The 23709-nt window shown below is 50.7% G+C and overlaps 1 protein-coding gene and 1 long non-coding RNA gene across 2 annotated transcripts in view; one reads left to right on the top strand and one right to left on the bottom strand.

The window, feature by feature from the left end:
* The window catches only part of LOC141423400 (uncharacterized), a 30036-nt gene extending 8218 nt beyond the window's left edge, over window positions 1-21818 (top strand). Inside the window, exons 2-4 of the long non-coding RNA XR_012448230.1 lie at window positions 12705-12867; window positions 14209-14618; window positions 21489-21818. This is a non-coding gene — a long non-coding RNA (uncharacterized lncRNA). The remainder of the gene's footprint in view (window positions 1-12704; window positions 12868-14208; window positions 14619-21488) is intronic.
* Window positions 232-23375, bottom strand: Bpi (bactericidal permeability increasing protein). The gene is made up of 15 exons (XM_020172497.2): window positions 23227-23375; window positions 20698-20812; window positions 19198-19326; window positions 17828-17989; window positions 16495-16558; window positions 13762-13825; window positions 12436-12527; window positions 10767-10943; window positions 9634-9693; window positions 8149-8316; window positions 6956-7023; window positions 5406-5448; window positions 2686-2749; window positions 1647-1723; window positions 232-530 (listed from the first exon to the last, which is right to left on the bottom strand). Exons 1-15 carry the CDS (start codon window positions 23354-23356, stop codon window positions 492-494), a joined length of 1452 nt encoding a protein of 483 aa, XP_020028086.1. The 5' UTR covers window positions 23357-23375; the 3' UTR covers window positions 232-491.
* Between the last annotated feature and the right edge of the window lie 334 nt (window positions 23376-23709).

Raw genomic sequence — 23709 nt, 5'->3', positions numbered from 1 at the left:
TCTGCCCACATGAAAGAGCAGGGCTTATTCCCTGTGGACTAAGGAAACCCCAAGTATACCTGGAACAATGAGACTTTCTGCTAATGTTGGCATGGGGGAACTCAAGAAACTACTGCAGAAAAAAGAGGCTATGGTAGCTACTGAAGATTGGTACTGCCAACCATGCTGGATACAGCCAGTGAATAAATAAATGAATGGTCACAGAACAAGAAACAATACCAGCCCAATGAATCCACAGAAAAAAACAGGCTTTTTGTGAAGAACAAAGAGAAATGCTATGGTTACAATGGAAACTTTGCTCTGAAAGAGGCTCAGAAACCCTGAAATACAAACCACACACTTTTCCAATGAACACGCTCCCCTGGATCTGACTTCAGAGAAGTGAGGCCCTCGGTCAAGGTCTAGTGAGGGTTTCCTGGAGCAGGGTGGCCCATGACAGGGCCCCTCGGGTACAAGTGTCCAGTGCTTCCACGCCGGTGTCCATTGGGACCTCAGAAACTGTGAACATCTGCTCCGAGTAGCAGAAAATTCTAGGAAGACACGAATGCATCAGCAGCCAGAAGTGCACCCTTGTTCCTGAGAGTGGGCCTGGCTGGGTTTTTAAGAAGGAAATTTGGTTGCAGAGATGGGGAACGAGGGAGCAGAGAGGGGCCTGTGTGCTCCAGAAAGGCCAGGGCAAGGGGGGTGCTGGGGACCCCGCCAGTGTGCTAATACGCCAGTCAGCATCAGCAGTGCCATTCTGGGGATCTGTCAGCAGCTTCCCTGGCAGCTGTTCCTTCACTGTGGCAGCCCCCTCGCCTTTGGAGGCCTTCATTTATCATCCTGCCTTGGGGCAGCTCCAGGGGCCCTGGTTCCAATCGAGGCTGCAAAATTGCTTCTTTCTGCGCCTGTGCACCCTTCACTCAGTTTCACAAGTGAAGGAATGAAATCATGCTATGGTGACGTCTTGTTTTTTAAGGATGAACTTGGTAAATGCAGGGAAGGTGGAGGATGTCCCTCTGTTCTCTCACCTATTTTTCTACTGTCTCTGAGTATCATCAGAGTCCCTGGTCAAACTGGGGACTAACTGACTGGTTACCGGGAGTGATGGAAAGAGAGGAACCAGGCTGACACACGGCTTTCCTGTGAGGGCCACATGTGTCAGGAAAGCTGTGGACCACAGTGGGGAATGCAGTGCTGAGTGGTGGCTTTTGGTGCAAAGCCTGGCTCTGACTGAGTGGACAGGACCTCAGGGCACAGACAAAAAGGATGGAGGCCAATGCATGTGTAAGAACTTAGGACGAATCTGAAGGCTGGGCTCCTGGCTGGACGCCAGGTGGCCCCAGAGGTGACAGCTGAGCCTGAGGAGTTGGTGAGAGTGACCAGGGAAAGCTGCAAGTGGGGAAGAGAAGAGGCCTTGGGTTCTTGGCATGGAAGGCAGGGATGGGAGAACAAGCCAAGGAAAGTATGAAGGCCCAGGGAAGAAGCAAGCAGCCAGAAGCAGAGGGAGCCTGGGGACCCGAGAGAGGAAGGCAGTCTGAGGGACAGGGACGGTGATGTCAGACGCTGCAAGGGGCATGCTGTTTATTGCCGGCATGCCTATCTCAGGCCTGGCACTGAGGAAGTGTTGTAGGAACGCTTGATGACAAGAGACCTGGGAAACTCACCTGTTGAGTCAGAAGCCTCAGGTTGCTGAGTTGGATCTGGGCGGGCATGGGGAGGGAGAAACCTCTCTGCAGCTTCTCTGTGATGCAGACCGATGGTGAGGCAGGGAGGAGGAAGGAAAGCAGATGCAGGGGTGGGTGGAGGGTGAGAGACCAGCCCTGGCTCAGTAGGGATTGGCATGGGTGCGCATCCTAAAAGGAAGGCTACCCCGGGATCTGCGCCCCACACCCCATGTTGTCCTCCGTTGGCTCTAGGCCCTTCCAGGAGCCATGTGGTCCTCTACCCCACAACTGCCCTCCAAAGGGTGCAGGGTGCTGGTCTACACCACGCCTGAGTGTCAGCCAGGGGCCGCTACTTGTGATGGTGTAGACAGAGCACGAACCTGGAATGAGGGGTGTCCACGCATGTGTACATGAAGCCCCTCATTGCTGAAGACAAAGCCAGAGATGGGCGGCACCCAGGGCCATCTCCCTCCTCCACCCCACATCCCGAGAATTCCAAATTCCAATGCAGAGTCACTGTGACACTATCTACATAGGGAAGGAAAGTTCATATTCTATGTAACAGTTTGCTGGCTTAATTTCTAATTTCTAACTATCTAATCATACATTATGCGGGCCTGTCTTGGTTCTCTTCCCCTGGCTCTCAAAGGTTAGGACAGGCCCACCTGACTCTCTTACCAGCTTGGGAACTACAAGCCCTCGACCAAGGCTCACAGGTGACCCAGAACTGGAGAAAGACCTTGGGCTTCGATTCAGAGCTGGGATCAGACCCAAGCTCCACCTGTCGCCTGCCCTGTAAATCACTTAACCATTTTGATCTTTCATTTCCCCATGAAACCTGGAGACGCTCATAACCCCCATCCCACAGGCCATGGTAAGAACTGGCTGACATAATGGATGAAACCCGGCCTGTAGGTGCTCCCTTTTTGTCCCATCCCCTTTCTGGGTCAGTTGCCTTTGCAATTTGTTTGAGCTGACCTCAGCTTCACCACGGTGCCAGCTGCCCTCCTGCCCAGGATTAAAGCCCTTGTGTGCTTACCATTGACCTTGGGCAGCACCACAATGGGCACAATATAGTTCATGATGTCCTGCAGAAGCTTTACCTGGAGGCAGGAGAAGAGATGCACACAGTCAGCAGTGATCCTTTGATGCCCTCCCCGCTGGCCTCCCAGCCAAGAGGAGAACTGAGAGATGGACACAAGACCAAGTGGAAACTTGAAAGCCCCGCCAAGGTCATGGAGGCAATCTCTTCTGCTCTCCAGGTTCCAGAAGTCACCAGGTACAAGGCCATATACTCTGTGTTGAGGATAAGGAAGATCTTTCTTTTTCTTTCTTTCTTTCTTTTGTTTTTTTTTTTTTGTGGCACTGGGGTTTGAACTCAGGGCCTCATGTTTGCTAGGCAGCCGCCCTACCCCTTGAGCCACAGCACCAGCAAGAAAATCTTTGTGTGCAAAAAAAAAAAATGCGCTCTCTAAATGCTGTATACTAAAGGGCAAACTGATCAGACTTTTGTTCCAGTTTGATTTGCATGTATTGGTTGCACAAAGGCATTTCACTGTGATATTTCCATATATGCATATAGTGTAACCTGATCAAATCCAGCCCCTCTCATTCCTCTCCGCCTTTTCTTAAAACAATTTCAATAGGTTCCATTGTTCTGTCTTCATATATGTATACAAAATACTTGCACCATATTCACCCCCACACACACACCCCTTCTCCCTTCACCCCCCCTTCACTGGTACCCACCCCAAACGGAACCTGTTTTACATTCCTGTCATTCATTTTCAAGGGCTAGATTCCACATGAGAGAGAACATGTGATACTTGTCTTTTTGGCCATTCTTCCACTGTCATCAAAATGAGCCATGCTGGTGGCTCATGCCTGTAATCTTAGCTACTCAGGAGGCAATGATCAAAGGGATTAGAGTTCGAAGACAGCCTGGGCAAATAGTGCTCGAGACCCTATCTTGAAAATACCCCACACAAAAACAGGCTCAAGTGGTAGAGCACCTGCCTAGCAAGCCTGAGGTCGTGAGTTCAAACCCCAGTACTGCCAAAAAAACCCAAAAAACAACAACAAAAAAAACAGCCTCACAAATGCATGTGCCCTTGGGGCCAACAAACTTATCACCAACTGGTGGGGGTTAGGACAAAATTCAGAGGCAAGGATGCTTGCCAAAGTATTAAATTTAACACAAACAAGCTGCGAGCAACCTACATGTCTAACAACAGGTGAGTCACTTGACGGAAATGGTGGCACTTTGATACTTTCGTATGTGGCCGTTAAGAATGACATTGTAGAAATATCATTCACAATGCAGAGTATGTTGACTATATGCTTGAGAGAGGAAAAGGAGGCTATAGAACTCATATAGTTCCATAATTTAATTAAATAGGCATAGGAAAGGTCAAGAAAGGAACATTCCAAATTATGAACTAGAAAAATGAATGATGCTTGTTTTCACTGTTTGGCAAATGTGCAGGCTTTGAATGCTCTGTGGAGCCCGTGTTTTACTTTGGCAGTAATAAACAATTTCAAAAATCACATGGGACCATCAAGAAGATTGCCCATAGTGGTGACATTTACAACTTGTAACTATGTATGGTTTTGTTTCTGGAAGGATTGCATTTCCTACCCTAAGCTATAATTCCTGGGCTCACCAGCAAGGTGACCTCCTTCCTCTGAATGCGGGAATGTTCACATTTTTATTTTCAGTGGAAGCAGAAGTTAGTTGCCAATGTAGTGAAGTCCTGGAGACAGCCCTGACACCCGGGAAAACACAGGGAGGTGGCATTCAGCCTTCTGTTTTTTATCATCTCACTAGATGGAAACAGCTAGCTGGGTTTTTATTGGGTTTGGAGGGAAGGCTGGGGCAGTCTGACTTTGGGGTTGGGGGCTTCAAGGCACTCACTTGGTGGGAAACTTGGGGGTGTAAGGGATAAGGAGATGCTCTCCCAGAACAGGGGAAACCAGGGTTCAACCAGACACCCCTGGATTGGTGGCTCTGCCATTCACCTAGCTGCTCAGCCTAAACTGCAGGCACCATGAAGTCTCTTTCCCTCTTCACACGCCTCAGATCTCACCCCAATGCTGTCTAAATCTGCTTCCAAAATACAGCTTCTTCATCTTGCTAAGGCCAGCCCCATCCTCTCACTGGACAAGGAACCAGCCTGCCATGGTCCCCGTGGTCTGAGTCTTGTGCCCTGTTATCCATCCCTTACCCCAGCCAGTGGGGCTCTGAACTAAAAAATGTCACTCCCTGAGGGAGACAGCTCTCTGCTTCTCCAATACAAAGGACTGATCTGGTCCAGTAACACAGAATTCTCCTCACTTTCTGCTCTACCCCCATTCTCTCTGTCATTGCTTTGGGCATGAGTGGAAATGACCTTTTTTCCCGTCCATTCTTCCTTGTCACTATCTTGTAAGGCTCAGCACAGCCCATCCCTGGCCTGTAATAGGTGCTCAGTAGAGTAATTAATTTGTTCACTCAGCAAATATTTGTGGAGCAGAATTTTTGTGCCCCACTGAGCACATTTTGCCCCACTGAGACCCCACCATGCTAACTTAGGTGTGTGTGTTGGGGGCGTGGGGGAGCCTGCAGTTCCAAGAAGGCAAGGGATGTGCCCTAGGCATCAGTTAGTCAGTGGAGCAGGATTCCAACTCTGGTCTCTGCCCATAAACTCCTCCCCTTGTTAACTCACAAGCAAATTAAATGCAAATGAACGAGTAGCCTCTTAAGTAATGCAGCAGACTCACCGGGAAGAAGCCAATGTTTGAGTGCTTCAGTTCCAGGGCCAGCCTGAAATGTGAGGAGGGGAAGGGAGACCAATGATCCAACTGCATGAGGACCCAGGGGCTGGGGATCCTGGTGGACACTGTCTGGCCTTCCCAGTGCCCATTCTCCCTTCCTCTTGGCACAGCCCCAGGTTCTCTTGGGAGAGTCGTATGTCCACAGCATAGTTAGTGCTGGGCTCCGGTGCATGCTGGCATGCAGCCTGCTGGTGAATAAGGGGACACCCAAGACACAGAGGCCACCACATTTCGCATTTTACAGATGAGCAAACTGACACTCAGAGACAGCAAGCAACCTACCCAAGGCCACACAGTAAAGCAGGATTGCACACAGGTCTCCCAGAAGTCAAAGCCCTGTTGCCTCCAACACTCTTTGAAGTTGGAAAACTTGCACTCTGTTCTCTAGCTCCAGGGTGCCTGCTTTGTGGAGTCCCACACCGCCCTGCCCCCTGCACACCACAGTGTCTGTGCTCAGCCAACACCTGCTGTACTGCCTGTTTCAAGGCAGGTTAAATCCACATGTTTCAGAAGCAGTAACACTTGTCAAAATGATGCCAGGAGAAATGAGCTCCTTGTAAACCTCAGGGGCTGACCTCAAGGTTAAGAAGGACAGCTGTGCACCAGAGAGAGGCGGGAATGTGGGTCAGACCCCGCATCCCATTCCAACAGCAGGGCTGGGTGAAGAAGTAGATGCCAGTCTAAACGTTAGGGTCATCATACCACCCACCTCTTTCCCTTACATCTCTCCCTGTCTCCCACTTACCACGTCTCTCTCTTTCTTGCTCTCTGACTCTGAGTCCATCCACTTCCTCTCTCCCTCTCTTTCTATCCATGCCTCTCTCTGAGTGCTCCCCTTTCTGTGTCTCTGTCCGTCTTGCTCTCTGCTTCACATCTTCCTTTTCTGTGTTTACTGAGCACTTATTGTATCCCGAGTGTTCCAAATGCTTCAACACATATGAATGCTTCATCTATCATCATAGCTAAGCCATTCGCAAAGGAGCCCTGAGGTTGGAGACGTTTGCCCTTCAAACAAGGGCAGCCTCCTGCAGAGGCCCCACCCACCATGACCTTCAGTGCCAGGATTCAAACCCAGTCACATGGGTCCCACAGTCACTAGGCGAGGGGTGGAGAAGCTGAAGTGGGATTTCCAGGGCTAGGGGGCCTGATCGCTGTTGTGGCTCAGCATTTCCCAGTTGTGAGTTGGCCTGGGACAGACAGGTGTCCCAGGATAGGTGTCTCAGGACTAAAGCTGGGACACTTCTGAGCAAACTGAGATGGTTGGTCACCCTATGACATGTGACTCTGGACAAATCACTTAGTTTCTGAGCATCAGTTTCACTATCAGCGAATGGGCAGCTTGTGCCACTGCACGCCGTTTGAGGTTTAAATGTCAGGATGAACAAAGACAATGTCATGGTCCTTGGTATGTCATGGTCCATGGTCCATTGCTATCCCCTGGGCTCCAGCTAGGGATGGGTGGCTTTCTCTTCGTGTCCTCCCCAAGCCCCACTTACTTGCCCACGTTGAGCTCTCCAATGAGCCTACTGTCCTGGACACCAACCTTCAAAGAAGCATTCGTACTCTGCAAAACAACGACCCAGATCATGCCTGACTGACCTGGGACCTGGGGCCTGGGGCTCCAGGACAGGACTCCAAGATAGGGAGGTCAGCTTTGCAAAGGCTTGGTGAGAAGGCTGCACTGCTGGATCAGGCCCAGAGATCCCTAGGAGCAAGACACTGGCTTTTGCCTGTGACTCTGAGTAGTCCCATCTCCTCCCCTTCCTCCAGGAGCAGGCCTGAGTCCTGAGCCACTCCAGGAGGAGGAAGAGATGGAGCTGAGGACTGGAGCTGGGCCAGCCCTATTCCCTGGCATTGGTTCATTCAACATATCTGTATTAAGAAAGAAAACCAAGACTTCACCGCAGTGTCCTGCAGCCTGTGACCTTGAATGACCCCTTCAGAGCCCATTTTATCTGCAAAGGCGGGGGGGAGGGTGATGGGTCTCAACTTGACACTGGACGGAACTGCCTGTGCCCTCTAAGCAACTCCTGCTGGGGGGCACAGTTCAGACCTATGGAGGTGTCACCCAATGTTTGTGTAGTGACATGATCAAATGAATGCTCAAATCAACAGTGGAATGAAAACTTGAATAAATTAAAGGACTAAACAAATCCAAAAGTGAAGGAATAAGCAAAGATATTCATAGATGAATAAATGATGAATGAATGAAAAATGAGCAAATATGCAAATGAATGACCAATCGAAAGAAGGTATGAGTAAATGAATCCATGAATAATTGAATAAATGCTGCCTGCAGAAACCAGAAAAGGTATAGCAGATTTCAAGACAGCAATTAAATGAATAATTGAGCGAATTAATAATTGGATGAATAAATGAACAAATGAATGAAAAATACACAAATGCACATTGAATGGCCACAGACAGTAGTGAATGAATTGGAAACAGTACATATATTTCAAGCTCACGAAGGAATGAATAATTGAGTGAATGGAATATTGAGAGAATGAATCATTGATTGTGCAGCTGGTGAATAGGTACCATGGGAGCCAGAAGCAGGTGAGCATGCGGCTCTGCTCCCGGCTGTGCAGTCACACTAGCCAGGCTTGAGTCTGGGCAGGATTCATGCCTGGTCCCCTCCAACTGGAGGACAGTATCCCCCCATCTGTCCACACTACACCCAGCTTACCATGCCAAGCAGGAAGAGGGAGGCTAGGGAGGAGTTGGGAAGGACAGCAAAGGCCTGAGCCTCCAGGGCAGGGCTGAAGGCAAAGCCTGAGGGCCTCGTGGTCAGGTATGGTGGGGCAGAGACGGAGACCAGGAACTGCACCTTCATGTTGGGGAACCTCCTGGCCACCTGCAACCCCAGCAGGGACAACAAACAAAGGAGATCATTTTTATTGACATGTTTTAAGTGCTATCTTGCCCATTCCATGCATGCACACCTTCTCTGTCTCACCATTTTCTTAGAATTAAGAAAATGCTGGTCTGGCACCTGGCACTCTGACAACCTCTGGGCACATGGAACTCTTTCTGTTCCTCAAATGCCACACACTCTCTTGCCATCTAAGACCCTTTGCATGCTCTCTGTTCCCTCTCCTTGAATGAATGTCCATCCATTCTTTCTCATGCTGGCTCTTTCCCCTCCCTCAGTTCTCAACTCAAATGTCACTTTTCAGAGACCCATGTGGCTTCAAGGGGAATGAAGTGGAGCCTTGGTGACCTCCCTCTTCTCTGCTAGCCTCCCATCCTCCGCAAGGAAAACCCAATTTGAGTAAAAATTGTGTGACTGTAATGCAAATGCCACTTTCCAACATTGCCCAGGGCACCTGGTCTACCAGCCACACCTCCCCCAACCAATACTTCTCTCCAGAAATTTCTAGAGATGCCACCACCAGAAAGAATGATAATATGAAATGTTCACATCCCCTCCCTCTAAATTCACACATTAAAGCCTTACATATCAGTGTGGCTGCATTTGGAGCTGAGGCCTCAATAGAAGTGAATGAGGCTAAATGAGGTCATATGTGTTGGGCCCTGAGCTGACAGAATTAGCGGTTCTCATAAGAAAACACTCATAAGAAAGACTCCCAACTCCACCCCGTGTGGGGGCCTGTGAGAAGGAGGCTATCTACAAGTCAGGAAGCCAGTCCTCACCAGAAGCCAAATCTTGGTCTTCCAGTCTCCAGAACCATGAGTGTGTCTGAGATTAAAATCAGTCTGTGATGTTCTGGTACTCCAGCCTGAGTGGATGATGACAGAGCCTTCCCTTGCCCACCCTGTCTAAAGCAGCTTCATCTACTTTTTAGTGACACTTCACAGTCTGCACTGTTTTTATTATTGTCTGTGTACTTGACTGACATTTTCTTTCCCAAGGAGGTCAGGGATATGGTCTGTTCTGTTGGGTTCCCAGCTCAGGGCCCCAGCATATAATAAATATTTGTTGATGGATGGGCCCCCAAACCCAGCTGCACCCTCTGTGGGTGGGGAGCTTGGGCCTGTCTTTTGGGGGCTGATGGGATGCATGAAGCTACTTCTGCTATCTCTCACTGGGTTGCCTCTGGGCCTAAAGAGAGGGGTTCCTCACCCTCCACTCACTCAGCCGGGCCCAGACCTCCCCAGAAGCCTCAGGTCACCTCATAAACTGACTGAAGGACAGCAAACCCTTTCCTACCTCGGGTAGGAAGGTTCCAAGAAATTTGGTTGTCAGCTCGAATTTGGATTTTCTTGATATCTGTTACAAGAAGAGAAAAATAACTTGGGTGATTATGCTATAGATCTAGAGGAGGGGGTAACAGACTGAATACACAAAGGAACCATGGCCAGACCATATGTAACAATAGGACATTGACCCACAACCTCTACAGCAATGGGCTGGTCAGTGACTGCCGTGAGAAAGCCTAATTTGCCACCAAACCAATCAGAGAGGATGCTTTGCTTCAGCCAGCCAATACTGCCCAATCAGGACGTACCACTCCAGTTAGTTAGGCCACCTCCATACCAACTCTCTAATCAGGGTGCCCTGCCTCAATTAGCCCACCTCCAAGCTAATGCCCTCCAATCACAGCAGCCCTTTCCTTGCCATGCAACTCCCTGCCTCCTGTTGCCTTTGAATCCTGCCAAACACAAGCCATGGCTCTGATTCACTGCTCTGAAGAAGCAGCCTCTGAGCCCCCTGCATTTGTTTCCACAGTGGGCAGCGGAAGATACTTCTACAGAGATGAGAATCTGCCATCTTTTAGGAGCAGTGTAAAATCAACCCCCCCAAGGCTGGTGGCCAGGTTGAGATGGGGTTGTACGTACACTCGGGAGAGGAGGATCACTTTCTCATGTACCAGTGAATAAATTGAGGCCTGGGTGAGACTCAGCCACTGTCATGTGATGGAAATAATGAGGAGGAGGATGTCCAGATGTGATGCCAAGGCTGGGTGACAAAATGTGATTTAGGCTAGAACTCAGTGGGCACAATGTTCATCCGTTATTCATGCTTCTCACACGCTAAGCACTAATGCCTCTCATTCATCCTCTCTCAGTTAATCTTCTGACACCCTTTTCAGGAGGGCACTGGTATTGGGGGTTTACAGATGAGGAAACTGAGATTCTGAGAGCTTGAGTAACTGACTGAGGGCCACCCAGATGGAAGGAGTGGGCCGACATCGATCTGCCTGAGTCAGGTTCTGCCTGACTCCTGACCCTAAGGTCAGCATCTTGAAACTCTCCCAATATGAACAAAGCTTCAAATCCAGAAAGTCCGCTGGACCCAGAGTTGAGTGCTCTTTCCACATCTGGCCTCTGCCTGGGCCTTACCATGTGGTTGTTGATGGTCATTTTCAAGACTCCAGCCTCGTAGTACACAAGCCCAGCAGTGTTGAAGAAGTAGTCGGAGATGCCCATGTACACCATGCGGTCGTGGTCAGGGGGAAATGCCATTTCTGGTGGGGAAAACGGAGGTGGACTGCGATGTGCCAGCCTGAAAAACTCCCCCTGGGGATGAAGAAAACAGAGTGAGCTTCAGGAATTATAGTTCAGCATTTCCATCCCCCAAAAAAAGATGGGCCAAGGACACCAGTCAGACACTCAGGAAAAACCAATGAGAGAAAACTGACAACTGGCTTCCCAGTGCTTTTCTCTGCCAACACTGGGTGAAGGGTGTGATTCTACTCATTACACAGGGGAACATCCTGGGACATAGAGAGGTAAAGTGACTTGCCCAAGGTCACACAGCTGGTAGGTGGCAGAGCCCAGGAATTAAACCCCAGGCATTCAGAGTCCAGGGAACACACTCCTTACCACTATGTTGGCTCTGCCTCTGCCTTGCCAATCAGCACAGAAACCCATCAAAAGATCAGTGAGAGACTGCATGTTTGTCTCATCTGCTGTGTTAGCAGAAGCAAACTGTTTTGAGTATTGTGATTCTTTTAACCTGATATGCTCCCATTTGGAGTAAAAGCATTGTGTTTCTGAAAAGCAGTTGGCAACACACTGCAAAAGCAGATTATTTATTTAGCTAAAAATAATGTTGCACTCAGAAAAGTAAATTATAGATACTATAATACTATTTATGTAAAATTTACAGACCATAGAAATATTAAAACATGGACACAACACATCCCATTGTCAGCATGGGCACCTGAGTGAGGTGCGGGGAAGTGGGTGTGGGAGGCGTTCTGGGGGCCTCTGGGAGTTATTCCAACTACGTTTTATTTTTTAAGAAAAACAGAAGCAAATATGATAAAATGGTAACATTTCTTCAACCTGGGTGGTGGGTATCTTGGATTGCTTAACATTCTCTGTACCTTAGAATCATGTCATCATTTAAAACTGATGACCTTGACATGCTATAGAATATCATTCTACTCTTCATCTTGGAGGATTCAGGTAATTCTACCTCACAACTCCTCCCTCCCTCCCTCCCTCCCTCCCTCCCTTCCATCAATACTTCTCTCTGTTCATCATCCTTTCTGTCCGTCTAGCTGCCTGCCCATCCATCCACACAGCAAATATTTCCTGAGCAACTGCTGTGTGACATGGCTCACATACAGCAGTGAACAAAGCAATCACAGCCCCTTCTCAGTCAGTGTAGTGTGTGTGTGTGTGTGTGTGTGTGTGTGTGTGTGGAGAGAGAGTGAGAGAAAGGTGCAGCTGAGTGCGGAGGGAGCTCTTTCAGTGAGAATGATCCAGGACTACTTGGGCAAAGACTGGAAGGAAGCAGTGGGGAGCCATGGGCATATCTTGGGGTGGGGGAGAGCACTCCAACAAGCAGCGGCAACAGCAAGTGCAAAGACCCTGAGCAGGTGGCAGGCATAGTGAGTTTCTGGAATGAGAGGGAGCCAGCATAGCTGGAGTAGGGGGAAGGAGGAAGGCAGATAGAAAGTGAGGCAAATGAGTCATTGTGAGATTGGTTGAGAAGGATTCTGGGGAACTCCGGGATGGTTGAGGCAGAGCCGTGAATGTGGATTCTCCATGCACACCTCACCTTTAGCTGCCCATCCAGGTTGTCAGCTGTGGCTGTCAGAGGTGCCACCAGATGATAGTCAATCCCAGCCACAGCATCGACTTTGGCTGTCACTAGAGACAAGGTAGATGCACGATGAGCTGGCTCCCATGCCAAGCCCCTTAAGTTAGATGGAGAGCTGTAGTGCCAGCTCCATTCCACCTCCTCCAAGAAGGCCTCCCTGAGCTCCCCTTAAAGAAAATGACCCATACCCCACACTCACAGGCCACTTTATGCCCTTTTTCCAACAGCCCCAAGATGAGTGGCCAAAACACAAGGTCAAGGGGACAAAGAGACAGCTGGGCTGGAATCAAACTCTACATGACCTTGGACCAGTCCTCATCTTCTCGAGCCACTGTTTGTTGTGTGTGAAGTAGGGGTGGTGCCAGGAGCCTCACAGATGCTGGAGGACAGGTGAGCAGGTCCATCTCCCTTTACACGCCCAGGCTCAGAAGCCAGGAGGTGGTTATCAGTGGGACACCAGCCCCAGCCGGACCATGCTACCTCTGGCTGCAGGGTCTCTGTTTCTCACAGAGGTCAAGGCCAATGAGAAGAGGATAAACATTAGCCACTCCCACCCCTCCCTGAGTCAGAGGGAAGAAGCTGGGGTTCCCCAGTCTGGCTGGTCCAGGACACCCAGCTAGCAAGGGATGAAGCCTGGGCGCAAATCAAAACCTTTTCCTGCCTCTGAGGCCAAGCCCTGGACCTGCACTGCCTATGCCCCGTGGACCCCTGTCCCAAAGCAGGAAATGCATCTTAATGAGCGTGGGCCATGGGCTGGCCATGCCCTGCTCTGTGCGGAGGCATTCCTGCTAGCAGTTTGCCAGCTGTTTAGAAAGCAAACTTCAAATTGGGACTCTGCTTCTGCCTCTTAGTGGCTCTGGGATCCTGACCAAGTCATGGCTTCCTTGAGCCTCAGTTTCCACATGTGTGAAGTGGGGCAAATAGAGCCCTTTGTGGGCACTCAACTGGAAGGAGCCCCTTGCCTGTGGCTGCTTTTTGCAGTTCACCCAGTGCTTGAGGACAGGGTGACAGCCCCATTTGAAGAATGTGAGAACTTAGGTCCAGAGAGAATGACCAAATGGCCTTGTGTCTGTCCTCAGAGAGCTGGGGTTTTGGGTTGTATGGCCCCCGTCAGGCTGGAGGACTGAGTGGCCATGGGGTGCTACCTTACTGTACTTCTGGACTTCCCACAAGACCTGGTCCAAGGCCAGCTGTACTTGAAAATAGCCTGCCCTCTCCCTTCCCACACTGGCCTGTCACTCCACCCTGCCTCCCTCCCCTCCCCTCAGTCCCCACCAGCCTCACCTGGAAGAGTCTGGATATAAGGCTGCAGCTTAGAGGACACAGACTTGGTTACTATCTTGCAGATCTAGGGAGAAGCAAAGAGGTGGTGAGCGAGGGTTTCCCACAGTGGGAACTGGCCTTTGGACCTAATGGTTGCAACAAGCTGCTAGGTCTGTTTCCTGTGGCTATAGCGAAGTACCTGAGATCAGGTAATTGATAAAAGCCAGAGGTTTATTCTGCTCACAGTTCTGGAGGCCAGGAAGTCCAAGGGAAGGGTGCCTCCATCTGCCATCTTGCTGCATCATAACATTGGGGTGGGCATCACATGGCGAGGCAGAGCAAGCGTGTGTTTAGCTCAGGTCTCGACCTCTTCTTACAAAGCCACCAATGTCCTCAGGGGAGCCTCAACCTCACGCTCAAATTTAAACCTAATTACCTCACAAAAGCCCTACTTTCTGACGTTTCCAGAACCTCCCAAACTAGCGCTGCCATCTGGGGACCAAGTGTTCAACGCATGAGTGTGTGAGGACCATTTCATAAGCCAGCCCTAACTGTGAGAGCACCCACTGGGACCTGAGCAGAGAGACTGACCCCGCTCCCAAAAGCACAGGTCAGCAAAAGCTGACCACCGCCTGGCTCGCGCCCACCCACCACCCCGTCCCAGGAAGGATCTGAGTCAGCAACAACAGATAAAGAAGAGAAAAACAGCACAACCCCTGACGAAAAACCCACATTACAACAGAAAACATAAATAGCCACCAAGGATATTCCATGGCAGGGAAAGGACTAGAGCACAGGCGATCAGGAAAAGGAACAGAGCATGACATGCAGGTGACACAGTCACGTAGCGTTCCAAGCTGCATGTGGAGCAGGAGGAAGTAAGTCACTGGGGGCATGTCCTTGTCCTGGCTCCTCTGTGTCCCCTTCCCTCTGCTTCCTGTCCACCTTGAGGGGAACAGTCCCCTCTTCCACATGCTCTCACCCCAGGCGTGGTGTCAGGGGAGCCAATGACCATGGACTGAGGAAATCTTTCTTCCCTTAAGCTGTTCTCTCAGGTAATTTGGTCATGGCTACCAGAAGCAAGCAGCAACTCACCTGCTTCCCATAGACCCAGGCTCCCTCCCCAAGGTGCCCACCGCCTGGCATCCTCCTTGGACCCCCAGTTCCCTTCTCCCAGTGTCCAGCCCCTCCTGGCCTCCCTCATCCATTCACTCAGGGACCCCGTACCCTGCAGGGCTTTGCCTCTGTGGAGGTGGAAGCGGGAATTCAATCCCAGAGCATCTCTGTCACTCTGGGTCTCAGCTTGCTCAGCTGTAAAATGGGGGCCTAGGATAACCTCCCTCACGCAGAGTTCTCAGCACGGGGGGAGGGCAGTCCCTTCCTCCTCGCCCTCACCTTCTTCACCATTTCCAGCCGCTGCCTTACCTGTAAGCTTGGCTGTTCTCAGCAGTACCAAGAAATAATCAACTGCCCGAGGTGTTAGTGCGGCTCCCCCCGCCCCTCAGCATTAGTTGTACAGAAAGCTCAGCTGCTGGGGACCAGGCTAGTGGCGAACATGTGATCTGCGTTATCTCATGGCCTCACAACACCTTTGTGAAAGAAGTGTGCTTGTCCTCATTTTCTGGTTGGCAAAACCGAAGTTCAGAAAGATCAAGTCATTTGTTCAGAGTCACACAGCGGTTACCCCAGGGATTCTGGCCCTGACCCCATTCTATCATTCGTTGCTATGTATCTTTTTTTTTTCTGGTGGTACTGGGCTTTGAACCCAGGGCCTCCCGCTTGGTAAGCATATGCTCTACCACTTGAACCACTCCACCAGTCTTTTTTGTGATGGGTTTTGTTTGAGATAGGGTCTTGCGAACTATTTGACCCAGCTGGCTTTGAACCATGATTCTCTTGATCTCTGCCTCCTGCGTAGCTAGGATTACAGGGGTGAGCCACTGGCATCGGGCCACTGCTATGTATCTTGACAGTCACACATTGGTTGCCCTTTTTTAAAAAAATCGTAATAATAATAATAATGGCACAGTATTTTCAGATAGATGGACGTTTCCTGTGACCAGGAAACTCCGTCTCCCACCCAGCAGGCTGCACACACCTCCCCAAAGGTCTTTCTGTTCCCCACTCTACCCCTCCAGTCATCCTCACAGGGACTTCTTCCAAAGCATAGATCTAGCCAGGTCACCACTGTCTAAAACTTTCAATGGCTCCCCACTACCCTGTGGAGAAAGCTGAAACTTATTTGCCCTTTGAGACCAAAGGGGTCTGTCTGAGCAGCCCGGCTCAGGGTTGTCTCGGGAGCTGGTGGTTTGTTAACGGAAAACCAGTCCAGCTTCTTAGTGGAAGAAGCTGGCAGGGGGTTCAGATGTGGGTGAGATTGGGAAACCTCAAGGAATGGGCTGTACTCATGCATCTTGGGTGTGGCCAAGGCCGAAAATCTCATCAGTGGTGTGTGTACCCAGGCAGGGGCTGGGTGGGGTGGAGGAAGAAGCCAGCAGGCTTTGGGAGGAAAGGAGAAGGGGAGAAAGACGGGGGAGGCTGGGGCAGGGTGGGGGGGCTTGCTGTGGGTGGGGAGCGCCCTTTCCTGGTCTCTCAGTTCAATGCACACAGGCGGTTTCTGGAGCTGGATTTGGGGTTTCAAAGGGCTCGAGAGACACCAAAGGGCTGGTTTGAGCAGCAGGGTCCAGCGGGGCTGGAGGATATGGCTGAGGGTCTCCCGCTCTGGCTACCACTGGGACTCTGCGCTCCTCCTACCTGGCTGTTTATTTTCTCCCGGAGGATGGAATTGATTTTCTTGCGGAATAGTTGGATCAGCCACCTGGAGGTTGACAGGTTGGGGGACATACCTTAGGCCCCCAGATGTCCCTGAGTTGGATTCAGGAGGCCACCTCATCTGGAAAGCCTTCCTCCCTCCTCTAATCACGCCTTGACACCCTTGTCCCTCGGTTCCAACTGTGCATACCCCATATTTGCAGCAGCCTGTTTTGGGGGTTATTTCCTTAATAGCTGCACGGTTGGCCCCTACCCCCACCCCAGTCCTCACCACTGCCCTCCTCTCTGCACACCAGCTGCATTAGCCTGCCTTGTCTTCTGGGACCTGTGTGTCCTCCCACCACAGTGCCTTTGCATGTGCTGTTCCCACCACTTAAAACACCCCACCCCCAACATCTACCTAATTATCTGCTATTTGCTCTTTTCATCAAAGTTCAAATGTCATTTCATCAAGGAAGAATGGCCAGCCCCAACACTGGGTCAGATCCTCCTGCTTTGTGTGTCCTCAACACTTTGTACCTCTTTTCCTTCTTATCTCTTTGTGTAATTACAGGTGAGCCACTCATTAGTGATGTGTGATCGATGCTTATCTTCCCCACTGGGCTTGGGGACTTTAAGAGAACAGGGCTGTGTGGCTGAGAGTCTGGGGACAGACAGACCTGACCTTACACACTCACTAGCTAGGAGATTATTTTCTATTCTCTCTGTGCCTTGGTTCAAGCCCTTCTCAGTCATGTGGACAGCATGGGGTCACGTGCATGCTGAAACAGTGCTGGCATACAGGAAGCCTTTGGTCAGCACTACTTATCACCACATTTTTACGAGTGCCTGATGGATCAGTAGATATTTGTGGGATGGATGGATGGACACATGCCTGTAGGTTTGAGATAAGCATTGCATAATCTAGCACAGCTATAAGGTGGGCTATAAGCTGGGTGTGGTGGTGCTTGCCTGTAATCCCAGCTACTCAGGAAGTAGAGGCAGGAGGATCCAGTCCAAGGCCATCTGGGAAAAAGCATGACACCCTATCTGAAAAATAAACTAAAGGTCAAGTGGTAGAGCCCCTGCCTAGCAAGGGCTAGGCCCTGAGTTCAAACCTCAGTACTGCCAAAAATGTAAATAAATAAAATGCTTAGCACAAGCCTGGAGCAAAGTAAGTGCTCAGTGCTGGCCTTGTCTGCTTCACCTGTGGCCCGACCCTGCCCCCACTCAAGGTTCTGGACAAGGCCCTGGTGGAGGCTGCTCTGCTGTGTGTTCAGAGTGCAGGCTGCGCGATGTCTCCTTCAGGGCCCTCAGCCTGGGAGAGGAGACCTACCCCACTATGCTTTTCTTGAAGCGCAGATGGACACTGTTGATATGGCTGCTGCAGCTGGAGCAGGCGATGGTGATGTGACCCGAGGTGGGGTCACTGCCCAGCTTCAGATCAGCCGAAATGGAGATGCCGTCTAAACTCAGGTCAAACTTGCCACTTGCTTTGCTGAAAGAGGACAAGGAGAAGTGACCCGAGAGGAGCATTTGTGTCCCCATGGTCACTCCAACTTTATACCAGGGCTGGAAGGCAGGTCCCCTGTTGTTCCCAACTCTGGGGGAATAGACAGTGCAGGGAGAAGAGGCAGAGCTCTTAACACCGTTGCTGTGTGACTTTGAGCATGTTTCTTAACCTCTCTGAGCTTGCATTTCCTCACCAAGGCCCTGGATCAGCAATCAGAAAACAGAGTTATATTTCAGTTTTGCCACTAAAAATCTGAGGGTTTGGGGCCAGGGACCTTAAACAATTACTGCCCCATTAATTCGTTAATGAGGTTAATAAGTGTTCCCTTGGGGACAAAATGCATTTTGTGTAAGGCAGTGAACATGACTGCTTTGTTAACTTTTCTGGAGTGTGGTGAAGTGGGGTTGCTCTTTTTTTTTTTTTTTTTTTTTTTTTTGCATCAGTAAATGAAAGAATAGATGACAAAGAGCCCAGGTAGCGATTCTGACTGTGAGGGTGAGCAGACTCACGCTCCTCTCTTCACCTTGCATGGCTTCTGCAGAGGACATTCTCAAAATGACTCTTGCTTTGCACCCCAGTTATTAGTAGCAGGGTCACTGGGGGAGACCCCAACATCAAGACTCAGAGTTGCCCCATTCTTCCCTGGCCCCCTGCATCCAGACTTTTCCCGTGCCTGCCTGGGAGTGGGGGCTGCATTTCCTTGCTCTTGACTTTGGGGTTGGCCAGTGACAACGGTGTGTGAGTAGAAGGGAGCATGGGCCATTTCTGAACCTGTCTTAAGATGACCGGCATGTTTCTGCTTTGCCTTTCTGCACCTTTTCTGTCACATGAATGTGTTCTGCGCAGCCACAGGAGCTCAGAGGAGCCAAGCCTGTCAGCTAGGCCCACCCCAGCTGCCACACGGTACATAAGATGACAGCATGACGGTTGTTTTAAGCCCCTGAGCTTGGGATGTTTGTTACACAGCAATAGCTGGCTGAGAAAGGGAATTCATTCTGATCCACATGCACCAACTTGGCCTTGTAGTGTCTTGCACTGGGACACCAAGGTTTATGTTGGAGCTTTTCCGGTAGAAAATTCACCAAGAAGCCCTGTGACAAGAAGTGGTAGTGGGCAAGGCAGAACTGAGGCATTCCCAACAAATACCACCAGAAGTTTGCCCAGCAACCCCCTGGCACAGCACACAGACTCACATAAAACGCTTTCTCGCCTTGCACCTGCCCTTGACCTGGACGCTGGCACTGTTGATGGAGAGTTTAAGGCCCACACCAGGCTGCAGCCTTATCTGGGGACTGGGAAGCTGGAATCTGACGATAGTTATGCTGTATGAGAGAAACGGGTGGTCAGATTCCTGGGTGCCTGGTGAGAACTTGGTTAAGGGCCTCCCCACCAACCATTCCAGGGGTCATCCAGAAGCTCCAGGAGCAGCCTCAGCAAATGTGGGGCTGGAGAATCTTCCAAGGCAGACAGAGCTGCCCTTGAACTGCCTCCTCCTCAACATACTGTTCTGCTACCCTGCGCATATCATCCAGTTATCCCCAGCCTCAGTCTCTTGGTTTGTAAAATGGGCACAGTCATCTCTATCTTGCAGGGTGTGTGACTATCAACGAAGGCAGCAAATGTTAAACTATTGACTCTGGAAAGGTGTGGACTGTGTCTGTCTGTCTGTCTGTCTTCACTATTGTAGCCCAGAGCCTACTAGGTCAGACACATAGAGTAGGAGCTCAAAATATTTGTGGAAGGCTGGCAGAGAGATAGAGCATCTGCTTAGCAAGTGTGAGGCCCTGAGTTCAAACCCCAGGGCTGCCAAAATGCATGCATGCGTGTGTGTGTGTGTGTGTGTGTGTGTGTGTGTGTGCGCGCGTGCGTGCATGAGAGTGAATGGGGGCTTAAAATTCTGTAGGGGACACTTGTGGATCTCCTACCCAGCACCCACACCCCCTTCTTGTGATAGCAGAATTTGGTGGGGGCCCCTCCCACCCCTGTTACACAACACACCAAAGAAAGCTGACTCTTCTGCTGTCTTAGGGGGCGGGGAGAGCTTTAGGGTGTGGCTTGGGCTTGGCCAATCAATGTGTCCCATTCCCTGCCTCAGCTGTGGGTTCAGGGGTGCGCCCATGACCTAAGACGGGTCAATGAGAGCGAATCTCCAGGCTTTTGTCTGAGTTGCAAGAAGATGGTCCTCTCCTTCCAGAACGGAATGCTGAGGCGGAGTTTCAGGTGGCTTGCTTGTCTCTGGATGGGGACACTGTGCCCGGGAATTAGGCCTCTCCAAGGAAGTGATGCTGAGTGGTGGCATAAGAAAGGAGCAGGGTCCAATGACATTTGCGTCTGACTCCCGCTGAACCTGGACTGCTCCGGGGACTTTTCAGTCATGTGAGCCAATAAAGTTTTTGGCCATTTGAGATTAGCTTTCTGTCCCTGACACTCCACCCAAATCCTAACTAATGCATGGGCCTGGCACAGAATTTTAGGGTTCATGACATCTCCCCAGAGAGTCATGGGGAGTGTCAGAAAGAGTGTTCATGGCTTGCTCCAGGCTCAGCATGGTGGCTTGTGTCCCCTTGGGATGGGGTCAGCACGGGCTTTGGGATCCTAAGTTGAGGAGTTTGTGGCTGTGTGAGTCCGGGTCTTGGTGGCCCTGCTATACGGCAAGTCCTGTGTCCTAAGGACCAGGTTGTGACAAGCCTTACCTGTAGACGCTGTAATGTACTTTCCCAATGTGCTTCACCTTGAACCTTCCTGACAAGTCGGGAACTCGGATCTTCTGCAGCTGCTTCTGCAGAACGGTCACTCCCTGCTGGCAGGCTGAGGGACAAAGGCGGGTGGAGAGGGAGATGGGACATCCGCTAGCAGGGCCATCAGAAAGGGCCTGAGCAAAAGCAGCCACAGACAATATGTAAAAAAAAAAAAAAGCAAATGTGGCTATGTTCTAAAACTTTATTTATTCACACTGGAATTTGCATTTCCTGTAATTTTCACATCTTGTGAGGTGTTCTTTTGATTATTCAGCCTTTTTTTTTTGGTGGTACTGGGGCTTAAGCCACTCCACCAGCCCTTTTTTGTGACTGGTATTTTTGAGATAGGGTCTCATGAACTGTTTGCCCAGCCAGGCTGGCTTCAAACAGCCATCGTCCTGATCTCTGCCTCCTGAGTAGCTAGGATTACAGACTTGAGCCACCAGTGCCTGGCAGATTTTTCAGCCATTTAAAAATATAAAAACCATCCCAGGACTTGGGAAGCTAAGACAGGAAGATCTAGAGTTCAAAGCCAACCTGGGCTACATAGAAAGACCTTCTCTCCAAAAAATAAAAATTAAAACGAAAAAGATTCTTAGCTCATAAACCACAGAAAAACATGTAGAAGGCCACATTCAGCCCTGGCTATAATTCGCTAACAGCCAGTCACGCACACCCTCTCCATTCTCATTCTTTGCTATACCCCTACACACACCCTACCTCTCTCCTTTTGACTCTCCCCACAGGACCTTTGCATGTGCTATTCCTGCTGCCTGGGAAACACTTTCCTCTCATATTCACCTGGCCATCTTCCATTCAGCTTGATTATCACTTCCGTTGGGAAGCTTCCCTGATCCAGTAGCCCAGAGAACCCCCTTGTTACCGTGTTCGCAATGCTACAGACGTCTCCTTCAGAGCCTCCGTGACCACGTGCAATTATGCGTCTGTGATTAATGGCTCTCTCCCTCGCGGATGGAAGCCCCCGAGGTTGGCAGCAGTGCGGGTTTTATTTGTGAGCGTGTCTCTGACACGCTCCACAGTGCCTGGCACTTCTTAGTCATTGGATAAATAAATGAGTGCCCCGAAGGCAGGAATTCTGCATGAGTTATTATGTGGCTAACAGCGTCGAAGAGCCAATTAACAGACAAACACATTACCCCAGCTGGAGGAAGTATCAAGGTGAAGGACACTTACATCAGGCTTTGTGTTTTCTAGGAGCTAGCTTGTGAACAGTAAAAATAACAATTATAAGTCTATTAGGCTCTTACTCTTGCCAGGCAATGTTCTAGGCTGCACTCTGAACCGTCCTAGGAAAAAGGTCCTGTCATCATGCCCATTTCACAGATGGGGAAACTGAGGTTCAGAAAGCTTAAGTGCTTTATTCAAAACCACAAAGCTGCCAGAGTCTGAATTCAGGCCTCCTGGTTCCAGAGCCCGTGTCATGGGTTAGGCCTTCTAGGGGCTCAAAAATAAGCTGTCACACATGTTCACTGCCTGGAGGAGAAAGAAAACCGGATCTGTAAGTCCTCAGGAGACCTGAAGGGTCTCAAATGCCAACCAGAAAGTAGCCTCTGAAGACCCTGGGGAGCCACTGAATACTGTCAGGGGGGAGGGGCACACGAGCAGATTGGCTGCATTTCAGAGACCTCACTCTCTGGTTGCCACAGGGGACCCAAGTAGAAAAGGAAACTGAGGCAGCTATGACAGCATGAGGACTTCTGGGTTCAAAGTCCTCAGCTAAGCCTCTGCTCCCAGGAAGCCTGCAGGACCACCCCAGCTCTGAGTTTGGAGTAGGGCTGTCCTCTTCCTCCTAAGTCGTGTGGGGACCCTGTCTACATCCCCAGTATTCAGAGATGTCCTGCGTGGACAGGGGTAGGGATTAGAGGTGGGATAGCAAGTCCCCTGAGTCCTGTCCTGTCCAGGCCCGGTGGTACCCCACCTGGCCCAGACCTGCCTCCTTCCCCTTGCTCTGCTGGGTATCACCATGGTTCTGCAGTTCACATACCAGCCACTAAGAGGCAGCATCGAGCAGCCCAAGCTGGGTCTGGGACAAGACAGGAGCCGAAACGCAGGCAGGTGCTCACCTCTCACCATCCTGCTGACTTTAAGGTGTGCTCACCTGTAGACACTGACAGTAGCAGTGTCTGTCATACCCCTGTGCCCTGCCCACCCCACCCAGGGCTAGAGTGAGAAGAAAAGGGAGCGCATGTGTGTGGCTGGGTAGAGGGAGGGGACAGTGAGGACCCTTGGGGGCCTGGGCACTGGTCTTGGAACCGTGTAGGCCAGCTCCAATCCCAGCTCTGCCACTTCCCAGCCCTGTGACCTCAGGCAACTCTGCATCTTCATATGTAAAACAGGGATCAGGGGGCCTACCTTGCAGAGCTGTGAGGGTGCCAGGGACCAGATTTAAAGGGCTGCACATAGTAGGTGCTCAATAACTGCTTCTCAAAGATGGGGGAGGAGGGAAGGAAGGCATCCAATTACCGAAGTCCAGGCCCTTCTGGGAGATCCTGGCCACGATGCCAGGTTTGGTGGCCAATGTCACAGCTGTGCCCATGGAGGCTAGCACCACCAGGGTTGCCCATATTGGCGCGTTGTCAGGGCCCCTGGCCATGTCCTCCCTTGTCCTTCAGAGCTGCCAAAACCACAATGCCTTGGAGGGAAACCAGAGACTTATAAAGGAGGAGGCTGGGGAAGTGCAAGTCAGGAAAATGTGGAAAGGAGGAAGGGACCCGCTGGGGGCGGGCGGGAGAGGGAGAAGGGGGCAGGGGGAAGGAGGGGACTTCCAGTGAAGTTGGGGCCACAGCCCCTGAGACAGCCCCAGGTGCAACCTGTACCCGTGCATGTGGCTGCATAGCTTGGGACCTTTGGCTCTGAGCCTGATCCTCTTCTTACCCACTCCATCCTCTCTGAGCCCCACCCAAGTCCCCCTCATTTAAGGAGTTCCTTGAAGCTGGGAGGTGGGTC

This window comes from Castor canadensis, chromosome 5 (assembly GCF_047511655.1).
Source record: "Castor canadensis chromosome 5, mCasCan1.hap1v2, whole genome shotgun sequence".
NCBI lineage: Eukaryota > Metazoa > Chordata > Mammalia > Rodentia > Castoridae > Castor > Castor canadensis.
Note: the sequence above shows the minus strand (reverse complement) of the source record. Positions and strands in the feature narration are given on the sequence as shown.

Excerpts from the sequence above, each read along its gene's own strand:
- Bpi (XM_020172497.2), bottom strand. The coding sequence starts at position 23,356 with ATGGCCAGGGGCCCTGACAACGCGCCAATATGGGCAACCCTGGTGGTG. Across the intron at positions 8,317-9,633 it reads TTGGAACCTTCCTACCCGAG|GTGGCCAGGAGGTTCCCCAA; the intron begins GTAGGAAAGGGT and ends CTGGGGTTGCAG. Across the intron at positions 7,024-8,148 it reads CCCTCTTCCTGCTTGGCATG|AGTACGAATGCTTCTTTGAA; the intron begins GTAAGCTGGGTG and ends GTTGTTTTGCAG.